Below are 14,866 nucleotides of genomic sequence, written 5' to 3' on the forward strand. Positions count from 1 at the left end.
CAACTACATTTTATGCTATCAATTTTAGTTTAATTATGTAATGTATTCTTTTCATTGTGAATGTGACAGTATTCTTTTGTGGAGCTATTGGAAATTATATCCCCTGGGAGTTGCTGTAACGAAGTCAAGCTGGGTCTATCATTCCCCTCTATCTTGTGAAGCTTCTTTTTTGTTATAAATAACTCACATACCAACTGCACTCATAGTGTTGAAAATATGGTAGCTCATTTACATATAAATCCATTTGACTACTATTAAACATTATGAACTTTTTAAAATAATAAAAATATAAAACCACTTCTATTTTACTGACTATGTTGCTATCAAGAACATTCTAGGTGTTTCTGTTAAAGCTCAATCATTGTAATAAGAGTTGATAATGATCTATACAAGAAGATACGTAAACTGAGGAGTTGGGCTATCTCCTGACATTTGGCACTTATTTATTTGTCTCTAAATATAACTGAATATGTCATCATTTTCACTATGAAATATCAAATAACCCAAAAAACCAATAAACGTTAACACAAAAACAACCAGGTATAGATATAAAATGTGATTGTTTTGTTTTGAAATTCTATGAACAATATTGACATTATCAGTAGTTACAATTCTAAAAATTCTAAATGTCATAACTAAAATGGGACAAAATTGAAGGCCTAAGATTTCATGGCCAAAAACATATACATTTCCAAATTTAAAAAAATGAAAGAATACACAATTCAATATCTATTTATTTTGCACTACTGGGAATTCCATCATGAATGCTTGATTTATGTTCTCCTAAACAGTAAAATAAAATTACTTGCCAAGGGATTGTAAAGATGATATTGTAGTAGAAAATGAGAAAAATGACACATTATATAGGAATTTCCCTAAATGGTTTAGTCTCTTCCTCCTAAAAGTTGTCACTCAACTTTGCTTTTGGAGAAGTCTCTGACTGGCCCGGTGCCAACCCCAGCAGATGTTTCCAGCGCCATGAAGCGTGAATGACATTGCCAGAATGATCCTCTTTTCCTTTCACTTAATTTGGCAGATCATGACCTTTTGAGCAGCAAATATAGGTTTCAAAATGCCCTCATGTACCCCTCAAGGATTTAGGTTCATATACCAATGAAAATCTAAACTCCCAAGTCCCACAATTATAGTAAAGTATTAAGAGTTTCCTATAAACGTTTTTCTCACTAAACTGTTCTCCGCTTATATCTTTTGTAATTCCTAAGCACAATCTTGATCCTATGAAAATACATAATATGTGAGTGTAAAGTTGTTAGTCTGGCTTTTATAAATCAGTTAGGGAATGTGTCTTAGTTGATGTAATTCACAGCTTAGGTGTGCGGGTCGCAATTTATCCACTGTATATCCATGATTAATATAAAACATATCATCTCAACTAACTAAAAAGGGTTTTCTAGGCTTTTGAATTAGAAATAATAATTTTAATTTTATAACTGTTCTTTACTTTTACCAATATTATTTTTATTGTTTTAAATAAATAAATTCTTATTAATAATAAAAAAGGGAAGGTTTCGCTAGTGAAAACTTACTAATTCTCAAGATGAATTTAAAAGCAACACTTACATCCAGCTTCCCAAAATAACTATAGCAATAAACATATAAGGTTCTCCTATTACTATATCATGTGATATAAAGTAGAGCAAAATTTGCACCTTAGCCCTACAGCATCTTCACTAACCTGTTTTCCACCGATTCATTTGCAAAACTTATTACCTACTATAAGTGACTTGTATGTCATGATATTACTCAGATATATCAGTTTTGATTGCCTTATTGCCTAGTCTGAATTCTCCAGGATAGGTAAATATAGAATAATCAAGAAATTGTTTATAGGCTGCAGTGGGCTATTATCATGGCGTCCTAAACTCCGTGAGGTAAGCAGAGGAGAAAGGATTCCATGTGGCACGGGTTCTAGGATTTGTAGTGTTTGGGGTCTTTTCAATCTTTCTCTGCGATTACTCTTTTTTTCTCATCTGTTTGTAAATTGTTTTTTCCTCTCCCCTGCCCCCACTGCTATGAATTTTCAGGCAATAAGCATCATCAGGAAGCAGTCCCACCATCACCACCATCCATTTCCTCTTGTTTTGCTTGCTGGAAATGAACAGCTGCAGCTATTTAGCAGTCTCATCATTGGAAACAGAAAATGATAATCATTTAATCATCAAGTACTGCTGAGTGCCCATTATCATTAGCTTCTTCCTCACCCTCCTCCTCTTCGGGGTAAGCATTCCCAATTCATTTTATCCACATTTTTTTTTCGATAGGCTAATTTTTGAAAACTTCACAATATTTTAGTTAATACATTCTATATATTTCTTAAATTATTTAGCTAAAATTGAGAAATAAATTTCTTTAGAAGATTTAGGCCAACACCTACTCACTTGAATAAAATATCCTATTTCTTTCACTGCTCAACACTCTAGCCACACTCACTAGGTTAATAAAGAAAATAAAATCCAAAGTATGAGATGGTTTATTTAGAGACCTTTCTTGTGAGAGAAAATATAGGCCTTAAGAAGGAAAACACACAGGGGGCCAGCCCGGTGGTGTAGAGGTTAAGTTTGTGTGCTCTGCTTCAGCGGCCCAGGGTTCGAGGGTTCGGATCCCAGGTGCAAACCTACACACCGCTCATCAAGGGGCATCCCACATACAAAACACAGGAAGACGGGCACAGATGTTAGCTCAGGGCCAATCTTCCTTACCAAAAAAAAAAGAAAATACATACACAAATAACTCCAATAAATGAAATATTGTTAACAAATTTAAGGTAGACTGCTCTGAAACCAGACTATATGTAGAAAAATAATATTTTTATAACTATTCATAAATTGATTACATATTAAAATAAAAATACATCAAATTATCTCTTAGTAAATAAAAATGCTTTAAATATCTATACAATTTTTATATTTTAGGCATGATTAATATTTATTATATTTATTAAATTGCTAATTGAATTAATTTGAATGTGGTGTTATTAAATTTTTCACATGTATGATTAAATTTCCCAGAGATGGGTAGAGATTGGGAAAGACTAGAGTCATATTATGTATTACTGATGTAAAGTTTCTTACCGTATCCCAGCTGGGAGATGACAAAGTCAAATTCCTCAATGCTGTGGATACTTGCTAGATCGCCACCTTCCCTCCTACACGCAATCAAGGCATCTCTTTGGATTTTCTTCTCTCTGTGAATCTTGTAGCAGTGACCCGCATATGGCCACCACTGACTCAGACAGTTAGTAGGCACATCACTTTCTAGAAAAAAAAAGAGTTTGGAATACATTTAAAGGAGAGGCCTTTTTATAATTGTAACAATATCTTCTGTTGTTCTATACATGAAAAGTTCATAGTTATAGGCAAAAAAATAATATTTATTTTTCATTTTTTCACAGACATTCACAAAAGATAGACTAGACTGTTTGCTTTTAGACTAAAAAGTATATGAAGCCATCTTTCATTTTAAAATAAAGTTAAATGGGAAATTTCTTCTTTGTAAATTGCACCTATAAGCAAGTCACATTAAGACGCAAGAGGTTGTCTCATTTTATCTGCATTTTATCAGCAAATCTGTACTACGCATCTGTTATGTAAATCCTGCAGACACAAAAGATTTGACATGTAACATATTCCTTAAAAGATTTCAATTTACCTCTATTCTACGGACATTAGGGACCCAGTCATTCTTCAGAAGAGGGGCAATACACATGAGAAAGATTAGTGTTGAAAGAGGAAATAGAATGGGTGGGGATGGGGGACCACCCAGAAGTCTCTGAAGCCACAGCAGCATGAGCCACCCACCTGTGCCTCTGAACCCACCCACCACATTGACTTGCTCCCAAAGATGACATGGGATATTGTGGCAAAACCTGAATTTGCCATACAAGTTGTGTGATCTTGGGCAAGTCATAGCACATGAACCGAAGTATCCACATACGTAAAAACTTTACATAATATTAATGCTAATAGTAATATTAAACTACCCATCCTCACTGTGTCCTTCTGAATTAGAAAACATTTGCAATAATGTGACTGTAAATTACAAACACCACTTAATTGTTATTTAATTAAACCGGTAATAGTGGCCAACACCCTAATTATTGCTACTAATAGTTGTGGTCCAATCTCATAACTTGATTATACATTACAAAAATGTACTGTAATAGGGGACCAGCCCCATGGCATAGTGGTTAAGTTCAGCGAGCTTGGCTTCGGCAGCCTGGGTTTGCAGGTTCGCATCCTGGGTGCAGACCTACACCACTCGCCAGCCATGCTGTGGCGGCGACCCACATACAAAATGGAGGAAGATTGGCACAGATGCTAGCTCAGGGCTAGTCTTCCTCAAGCCAAAAAAGAGGAAGATTGGCAATGGATGTTAGCTTAGGGCAAATCTTACTCAGCAAAAAAAAGAGAAAGAAAAAGAAGATACTGTAATATTAATGAGATGGGGTAAGTGAAGGTAAAGATGTTTAAAGGCAGAGAGTCACCTTATTCATCCCTGTATGCTCTAGAACTGGTATAGGGCCTGGCTCATGATAGGTGTAATGAATGTTTGTTGAGGAAAACATATATTTGATATACAGCAGTTTAGGATTACCATTTTACGGATATTATCTCATACAGCAATTTAACAACTTACCTTGCTTAAAGAGGGACTATATTACTAAATGAACATCAATATATATATTTATGTTTGATGTTAAACGTTCTCAAATGTGCTGCCTTAGTAAATGCTGAATATAGAGTACCTTTGTGATTCACTTAAAGAATCAGTCCCTTTTTCCCTCACAGGCTGGGACTATCTGCAACATCGTTGTTTGAGCCCAGGATTCTGTGCACAGTAGTCATTCAAGTAAACAGTTAGTTATGATGACCAGACACTGTATTATTGTAATAGAAAAATGTGCATTTTAAAAAATTCTAGGGGGCTGGCACCGTGGCGTAGCAAGTGTGCGTGCTCTGCTGCTGGCGGCCCGGGTTCGGATCCTAGGCGCGCATGGACGCACCACTTGTCAGGCCGTGCTGTGGCAGCGTCCCACATAAAGTGGAGGAAGATGGGCACAGATGTTAGCTCAGGGCCAGTCTTCCTCAGCAAAAAGAGAAGGATTGGCATGGATGTTAGCTCAGGGCTGATCTTCCTCACTCACACACACACACGCACACACACATGCTAAATAAATAAATAAATATTAAAAAATATTTTTAAAAATTCTAATCCCTCAGTACAATTTAGATTCTATACACTGCCAGTGGTTATAAAAAAAAAATATGTCAGTATAGCTCTGGAGCCCTCTGGTGGGATATTTTAATTTTGCTGCCTAGGAAGTTGAAAATAATGTCAGCAAAGGCTGAGGGCTTCAAAAACTGAACAGAGGAACTTTAAAAATATTTTAAAACATGGAAACAACCAACAAAGGAGTTCCCTGGGGCAGCCACAAAAGATCACTTGTTCCTCTAGAACAGCACTGTCCAATAGAAATAGAATGTAAGCCACAAACGTGAGCCACGCACATAATTTTTAATTTGCTAGTAGCCATGTTAAATAAAAGTAAAAAGAAAGAGGTCCATTTAATTTTAATAATTTATTTCGTTTAACCCAATATATCCAAAATATTATCCTTTCAACATATAATCAATAAAAAATAAATGAGATATTTTACTTTTCTTTTCAAGCTAAGTCTTGGAAGTGCAGTATTTATTGTATGCTTACAGCACATCTCAGTTGGAACTAGCCACATTACATGCTCTCAACGGCCACATGTGGTTAAGTGGCTACTGAACTGGACAGTGCCACTCTAGAGACCCAGGAATGATGGACAAAAAGGGAGCATTGCAGGGACCAACAGGGTACGAGGTAGAACTCTTGCCCAAAGGGGTCACCCATCATGTGTGCTGCATAATTTGATCTCTGATATGCTTTTGCAAGGTCTGGATTATTTGACTTTATAGATAAGGCAGAAAGATGAATCCAGGAAGTTAGAGAAATTCAAAAACCACTGTCAAGTGAAAATTAGCAAGTGAAGCAAGGTGAGGCATAGCAGAGCAATAACAGTCCTGAGTGCTTGACAATATGAACAATTGTTCACAGGAAGAATGGGTATTACTATTTTCATTTTACAGATGAGGAACCTAAAACTGGGGGGTTAAGTAACAAGGCCAAGTTACAGAATTCTGCCTCCTGTACCAGGGAAACTATAGACAACAATTCTCCTCTTCCCAAAAGTGGCAATTCCAAGTCTTCTGAAGGAAAACTGTATGAGCTCTTCCAAGAAGGAAGAATTATACTATTTCTCCAATGAGAGAAATAGAGGAGATGAAATACCAAAATGATCGAGGTCTCCCTGAGGCATGCCCACAATCATAATGGTGACCCTGTGAGTATAATCAAATCCAAGAACCACATCTTCATCCACATCCATTAGAGATCTTGGCCATATCTATATCTATTAAAATTGCAAAATGCACCTACTCTTTGATCCAATATCTCCCCTTCTAGGAATTACCACATGCGTGAAATAACGTATATAAAGTTATTCACTGTAGAATTGTTTATAATAATAAAAAATTGGAAGTAAACTAAAGGTCCATTATTAGGGGGCTGGTAAAAAATTTGGTCTCTGCAATGGCTATTGTGCAGCCATAAAAATGAATGCAGAAGCTATTTATGTACTATACAGAATGAGGTTCAAAATTGTTACCAGGTGAAAAAAGTAAAAAATATATGTTTAGTATGCTGCCATTTGTATGAAATAGACAAAAATAATTATAACCATATCTGTTTATATATTGATAGAATAACTAGATAAGGATATATACCCAGAAACAGTTTTCACCAGCGAGGGAAATTGGATGTTAGAAGTAAGAGGTGGGAGGAAAATATTATTATTTAGTATCTTGTACCTTTTGACTTTCTAGCCATGTCAACATATTTTAAAATAAATGAAATTGCTTTTAAAAGTCAAGGAGAAAAAAGTCAAGAATGCCACACTATCAGATTTCCCAAGCAGAATACACACAAACATATATAAATTCCTTTAAAATATTGTGTCCCTCCAAAAACAGCTGATAGTTAACAAAATGTAGTTTGTTCCCTTTTTGTCACTTTGAAGAAAGGATGCCTTCTTGCCTTAGTAGTTTAATTCTTCTATAAAATTATAATAGGGAGCCTAATTGAATTTTTTTCTCGTGTCCAGCCTATATACAAAACTCAGTTACTACTTTTGGGATGTTTTATTCCATTTCTGTGATGACTTCAGTGTATGATGTTAAACTGAATAGTACTGGAGCCAAATAGACCCTTAAATAGTGAGGATATAATAAAAACAGCCCTTTCAGATATTTATTTCCTCGCTTAGATTCTACTTTTGTCACATGTGCAAGTTTTATATACCCTCTGAATATCTTTTCCCCCATCTAGAACGTGTGAATAATAATACCCACTTCATAGGGCTGCTGTGAGGATAAAATTCTTATTGATGTCTGTCAAAGGCTTTGCACATGCTTGACCAGCACAGCACACTCAGGAAATGTCGGTATTAGTAATAAACAAAAAGAAATTGTGTAGGGATATCAAGTTTACTCCATAAATTGTCAACAAAACTTGTCATTTCATACAGTTATGACTAGGCCACAATTTTACCTTCAGATTCTAATATTTTACACACTTCAGGTCAAAGGGATCACTTACCTGAGGGAATAATAAAAGAATTCAAAGTTGTGTTGCCCTTTTTACAAATATAGCCAAGTTTCTGAACACATTCTAGATTTTCCCATTTAGCATTTTTGCCAGGACTTAGTGACACACAGCTTTTTCCAGGTTCTGCTGATGGACTTCCTTCGGGGAAAAGGAAAAATCAAAGTGGGACTATTATAGGTATTAGCAGTAGAAAGCCCCCACAGCCAATATAAGTGTTTACTGACTGCAGAGCAAAAGACACGTTGGGTGTCTACTTGTTTTCTTGTTGTGGGATCATTCCAATGCCTAAAATGTTGATTACACATATTTATTTCTATGAAATAACTTTTCCCCCCACAATATCAAATAGTAAAGCTAGACCTTAAAACCTAACAATCTTCACGCTGGGTTGTTACACATAATAGAGAGGTGCCTAAGAAGAGAATATATGATGTTCCAAATCAGCCATATTAAACATTATAAATACCTACCAAAAAAATTATGTCAAGTTAACTGTGAGGACCAGACTAGAGAATTTCTGGACATGGGAAAACTTTCTCCAATTAGAGAGAGGAGACAAGAAAGAGAGACAAGGAGAGAGACTCTAGAAGCAGCAAAATGCCATAGTAAATGCTGATAAAGTGCTCCCAGAACTAAGACTCTTTCTCAAGATTTTTAACTCAGCTAATTAAAGAATATTTTTAACAACTAATCCCTCATTCCATTTCTTATGGGAAACTGATTAAGGAAGCACATGAAGTCAACTTTGCTAATGCAATGGATACACGCATTGACACCACATTTCTCACGCTTTTTCGTTACTTTAACATATGATTTTAAAACCCTGCTCTAAAAACTAGCCCCCTCTCACACCTGAAGACAGGGTGATGAGCCACATTTTGTTAATGACTCTGCGTGGTGACCTTTGACATATACAACCTGGACCTGGACCTCACTTTCCCTTCCTGCAAGATGAGAATCATATTATCTGCTCCGTAAGCCTTTGTCAAGAATTTTTGAAAGTTGCTTGAATAGCACACAAAGAAAAAAATCGTTAGTGATACGGATGAAGATGTTTTAAAAATGTGTTGTTAGTGTGACCAAATTCACAGTATAACTGAAGTAACAGATAAGGTGTCAGTACCAGAAAGAAACTTTCAAGAAACAATAATACGTTTTACAGCTATTGGTTATTAATTAATACATTAACTAGTAAACCATGTTGTACATTTATTTACCGATATAACACCACTGCAATCTTTAATATATCATTAGCGGTCTTTAATGCTTACCATAGTTATTATATATTTGAATTCACACTTCTATATCATTTATATAAATATCCTCACTTCAAATGTGAATGTATTTCAATAGTTGCATTCCTTAGTAAGTACTCTATTGAACGCTTGACTGAACAATTTATACAATAACAACTTCTAATATTCCTCAAGGTTTCTAAATTTAGGTTGAAGAAACTCTCCTACCATTTCAGAAGGTGATTTAAACTTGCACCTACTTCTCAGGAACTTGGCTTAATAAGGAAGGGCATTTCTTTTCCTTTCTCAATAATATTCCAGTTAACATTTCTCACCTTCACCAAAGTTAACCCCATATTTTCTCACTGAACTCTTAGAATGCAAGTGCTTAAATATTACAACAATCACCCCCAAGTTGAGTAATAAATAAAGTGACCTGCCTAATGTTGTACAATAATTAAGCAGTAAAGAATAATCTCTAATATCCTAATAAATGATTATTATTGTCTAGTGATCTGATTGAGCCCAACTGGTGTTCTCCAATTTAATTTGCCTGAGTGAATCGGCAGACAAATCAAATCCTCACCCACCAAAAAGGACATCTTATTGGGGCCGGCCCCGTGGCTTAGCGGTTAAATGCTCGTGCTCTGCTACTGGCGGCCCAGGTTCGGATCCTGGGCGCGCACCGACGCACCGCTTCTCCGGCCATGCTGAGGCCTCGTCCCACATACAGCAACTAGAGGGATGTGCAACTATGACGTACAACTCTCTACTGGGGCTTTGGGGAGAAAAAGGGGAAAAAAAAAAAAGGAGGAGGATTGGCAATAGATGTTAGCTCAGGGCCGGTCTTTCTCAGCAAAAAAAAAAAAAAGGACATCTTGCGTCCCTGCAGCAATGTTTACTTCCCATGTTCCAAAGGAAAATAGAGCTGATTTCCATTGCAAGACTCTAGTGACAGCCCTGTAAGCATCATGTGTTGAAAGTGGAATTTCATAGTAAAAGCTAATCAATTTAAACCAAATTATATCCTCTAAAGATTCTTTCTCATGTTTTAGCATCTATTCTGAATATTACTTCACTGAAGTTTTTCATTTTTTTAATAGCATAAGTCAATAATATAGAAAATGCAGGGGCCGGCCCCATGGCGTAGTGGTTAAGTGCACGTGCTCTGCTGCTGGCGGCCCAGGTTCGGATCCCGGGCGCACACCGCAGTCAGGCCATGCTGTGGCGGCGTCCCACATAAAGTGGAGGAAGATGGGCATGGATGTTAGCCCAGGGCCAGTCTTCCTCAGCAAAAAGAGGAGGATTGGCATGGATGTTAGCTCAGGGCTGGTCTTCCTCACAAAAAATAATAATAATAATAATATAGAAAATGGAGAGTTTAATTCTCTAAGCCAAATGCAAAAACCATTCAATGACTTTAAAAAAGAAGTCTGGCCATATGAAAAAACACCACTTCAGCATTTTCCATAGCAGAACTGGTAAATGAAGATGTGACCCTCATGCTAGTCCTCTCCTTTCCCACACTCACAGCAGACATCACTAATCATTAACTGCACTCTTTCCCAATAAACCATGATCAGTATACGGGTGGGGGAGAGGGGGTCAGGCTGGAATCATACTCAACAGAGTGCCTCAAGCAGCTACTAACACCAGTTGGTACTGGTGAATAAGATGAAAATTTTTTGTCATCATTGGTCTTTTTGCTTTTTCTGACTAATTGCTGTATATGTAAAACTTATTATTTAGTCTCCTTTTATGCTGTTACCTGTATGTTATGACAATGTAGTTCAGATCATTTTCTGTTCTCCGAAAAAGTAGAAAGCTGTTGAAGCCATGCCCATGTCCCTACCTGTGTTCTTCTACAACCAAACTACAAATTACCAACCAAAGTGCTAATGAATTTTATGCTAGTATGGAATATTATAATCTGTGACAGAAATATTATTTTTAATCCAACTCTATTAGATTAAATACAGGAGAAAATGATGTTAATGTAGACCTTAAGGTCATTATGACAGTGATAGAAATATTGCAAATATTTCATGGCTCAAGATAATGAGAAATTCCCCACCCAAAATAATTTAAGTTCTCTTAAATTCATAATGTGTGTGTGTGTAAGTATAAATATGTATAAAATCCTTGAATATAGTATGTACATTATATATTATATATATCACAAATATATATCATATATATAAGCACTTTCAATTGGAACATGATAAAATTCAAAAAATAATGACAAAAGATTCAAAGGTTAGTCATACAGAAAGTTGAAAGCACCTTGTCAAGCTTTGCAAATAGATGTTGGATAATCCTATCAAGGATGATGACAAGGCTGATGCAAAATCAAGTATAGAGGTATAGAGTAAAATGCTGGAATCCAAAAAATCATGGTTAGGAGTAGCTACGAAATTTGATTTTGAATATAATACCTAGCACATCAAGGATACCTGAGAATATCTACTTTAAGAGAAACCTGTATTGATTTGTGTAATAATCCTGCCAGACAAGTCTTAATCCCTGGAAGCTGGTGTAACCTTACAGTTTTAGTCTATTCAAATCTAGTTGGCAGATTTCAAAGCAAGGTGAGAAATGGACTGTATTTGATGAAGTCTCCCAATTCTTCTCTTTGAGATCTGCATGAGAGATGATGAAGGTCTCCATGGCATCCAGATGAATTAAATTTAGATGAATTCAAACACAGACAAGTTTAAGTCTACCTGGTAACCAGTTCAAATATCGGAATGGACTGCCATCACTCCACTGCCATCCACTGTTAAAACTCAGACTGTTAAGTCCAATCCACAGTCTTGAAGTCAAGGAATTGGTTAATCCTATATTACAAAAAAGCAAAAACAAAAACAAAACTGACATTCAGAAAAGACAGTGAAATCAAATTCAGAATTCAGTGCTTGAATCAAAATGTATTCAAAGGAAGTAATAAAAATCACACCAAACATTTCTCCTTTGAGTCTCCTAACAACCTAAGTTAAGTACAACTCCTACCTCCACTGGCAGATAAAGAACTAAGGTGAGCGAGCATAGGTCAGCTAGCAAGATTCTTGCTAAGGTTCTAACCCAGATCTGACTTGCTTCAGCCCCCACCATCTTGACTACTCCCCTAGGATATTACAAACGTGCTTCTAATTTGGATAAGATTCTATTTGACTATGACCAAATAATGATATTTTTGCTTCATTTTAGAGTAAAAACAAGATTTATTTTGTGTAAAAGTCAGTTTTCTATCACAAAAAAAGCTTAATAAACATTTAAATCTATCACTCTCATAAGTCATTACCCCAATTCATATTTCAGAACTTATTCTAAGAATTATATTTTATGACATTTAAAAAAACAAATTTTCTTCTCATTAAGATGAGGATTAAATTCTAAACACTAAATGTTTATGCTAACATGAACAACACTTTATTTAGGCAGTTAATATATCATAATTACAATGTTTCAAACTCTGTGCTACGCCTGGTGTGGAATTAAAAAAACAAGCAATATGAGCCTCACACTCTAATCTGTTATTACCCATATCTTTTTAAAAAACATACATTCTCTGTTCTCTCTAAATCCTTTTTAGTTGATAAAAAGAGTTAATAAAAGAGAAAACTATCGTTTGGCTTTAATAAAATACCAACCTTAAGTGTCTGTATGTGCCGGTAAACATAAATGGACCAATTTATATGTACAGTTCACTCTAGAATATATTCCCCAGTCAAATCTTTTTGATGGTGAGAATTACCACTTACTGTATTCAGAGCACTTTATTTGCTCATTTCATCCTCACCAACTATGATTAGGTACTGTTACCTCCACGGTAGAGACAAGGAATCTGCCACTCAAAGACTTGAGATAACGTGTGCAGCTAACAAATGGCAGAGCCGAAATTTGATCCCAGGTTCTTATGACACCAAAGCCCAGACTCTATAGCTCTGATGTAACCAACTGAGCTATCTCAAAGTCACTAACATTTTCCTCAATTTTTCATTAGCTTATATATATACGTATTATGTCATAAATTCAAATGAATAGAGGTTACAGTAATTGGATGCCAAAAAACCATCTCTCACATTTACTGCACCCAATATCATAAAAGCATGGATCACTTTCTTAGAGATCATGTGACCTGAATGTTGCACTGAATTTATTCAGCACCTGGCAGAGAGGTACTTGCAAACAGAGAACTCACTTGAGGATATTGATTAGGTTGATATTGATTAATAAACTGAATTAGGTTGATGCTTAATAAACTGAATTGAATTCAATACTGGAGGTATTTGCTGAAAAGTAAACCTAGTGTGTGGTTTCTATAAATAAAGTAATAAAGTAAAAATGGGATGAAATTAAATACTGGCATGTAAAAATTAATTGATTCAGATTCACTTATTTTTAGCAAGTGTTCTAGGAAAATAGTTTAAGTTAGCACAGCTCTTGCACTTAGGCACTTCCGATACCTTGGGAGGTATCTAGTCCAATTCCTTCATTTTACAGACGAGGAAACTGAGGGCTGGGAGGTTAAGAAGCTTGAGGAGAATGAGGCAGAGGATTAGTGGATCAGGATTGGAACCCAGGGCTCAATTTGGTTTTTCCAGTGGATTCAATCCCTGTTGAAATTGTTTGCCTGTGAGCTACTATTATAATGCCCCTTCTAGATAACTTTAAATGTTAGAGCATCTTTAAATAAAGAACAATTTTTAACTGATGCATGTTATTCCTCTTCCAAATAATAGCCCATCCCAGAACTCATTCCTGTCACCTGTGAAGATGCAGCATTTGGTTCTCCAAAGTTGGAATTTTACCAAAAAATAGAAATATTTATTATAAAGGGATGCCAATGAAATGATATTATCAAAAGGGGAAATCTTTGTATTTTTATGGTCTTAAGCCTCTGGGATGAGCACCATCAAGATGACCGCATTTGTTAAAAAAAAATAATGGGCGCTGGCCTGGTGGTGTAGTGGTTAAGTTCATGCACTCCACTTGGGTGGCCCAGGGTTTGTGGATTCGGATCCCATGGGCAGACCTACATATCATTCATCAAGCCATGCTGTGGCGGCGTCCCACATACAAAATAGAGGAAGACTGGCACAGACGTTAGCTCAGGGACAATGTTCCTCAAGCAAAAAGAGGAGGATTGGCAACAGTTGTTAGCTCAGGGCCAATCTTCCTCGCCAAAAAATAAATAAATAAATAAAATAATAATAATAGTGAAGTGATAAAAATTCATTCATATTGTATCAATTTTATACTTATTCACCTCATCAATGGCTTCCTTTTAGTTTATTAATTATTTTACATATAGTTACTAAAGTTATTTTGAGTACTATCTTATTACTTATGTCTCTTTAAGATAAGTTAAAGAAACCAAGTAAAAAGTGTGGTCTCACCTCATTCATATAAATAGATAACTTATAATATATCAGGAGGAGATACCCATCTACCAATCTGTCCCTTAGCAATGTCACTCTGGGCTCAGTGTCACATTGATATTATGTTTTATGTTAATAATTACTCTATTAAATACTATTGAACATTGGATAGTTTTTTCCATAAATTCTTTCAAGTCGTACTAACTTGAATAATGATTATCTCTATACTTGCAGAGGAGTATACTAGAGGAAGTGCTGATGAAAATAGCATTTCAAAATGTTAAATATAGCTTTCCCCAAATCAAATACATACTCTGGTATTTTTAAAACTTATCCGTTAAGAAAATAAGCATGTCTAAGTTTTCAAAACTAGAAATAATTCACTGGTTGTAGGAGGAATTAAGTAGGTTTTGTCTGAGGTTGCTTAATTAGATTATTCTTTGACATGATGAGAAAGGCTATGATCACTCTTTAAGGGAATTATCTATCTGTTCACGTTCCTCATCTGCACTACGTACTTCTACGATTCTTTGGAAG

At 35.6% G+C, this 14,866-nt stretch overlaps 1 protein-coding gene across 1 annotated transcript in view; it reads right to left on the reverse strand.

Moving 5' to 3' along the window:
• The window catches only part of MRC1 (mannose receptor C-type 1), an 89,209-nt gene that overhangs the window by 51,211 nt on the left and 23,132 nt on the right, over positions 1–14,866 (reverse strand). The window contains exons 5-7 of the mRNA XM_004425326.3: positions 11,672–11,785; positions 7,705–7,851; positions 3,093–3,275 (exon numbers count right to left, since the gene is read on the reverse strand). Coding sequence (XP_004425383.2) covers positions 3,093–3,275; positions 7,705–7,851; positions 11,672–11,785 — 444 coding nt within the window. The remainder of the gene's footprint in view (positions 1–3,092; positions 3,276–7,704; positions 7,852–11,671; positions 11,786–14,866) is intronic.

The sequence above is a fragment of the Ceratotherium simum genome, chromosome 32 (assembly GCF_057802395.1).
Source record: "Ceratotherium simum simum isolate JZ-2026a chromosome 32, ASM5780239v1, whole genome shotgun sequence".
Lineage (NCBI taxonomy): Eukaryota > Metazoa > Chordata > Mammalia > Perissodactyla > Rhinocerotidae > Ceratotherium > Ceratotherium simum.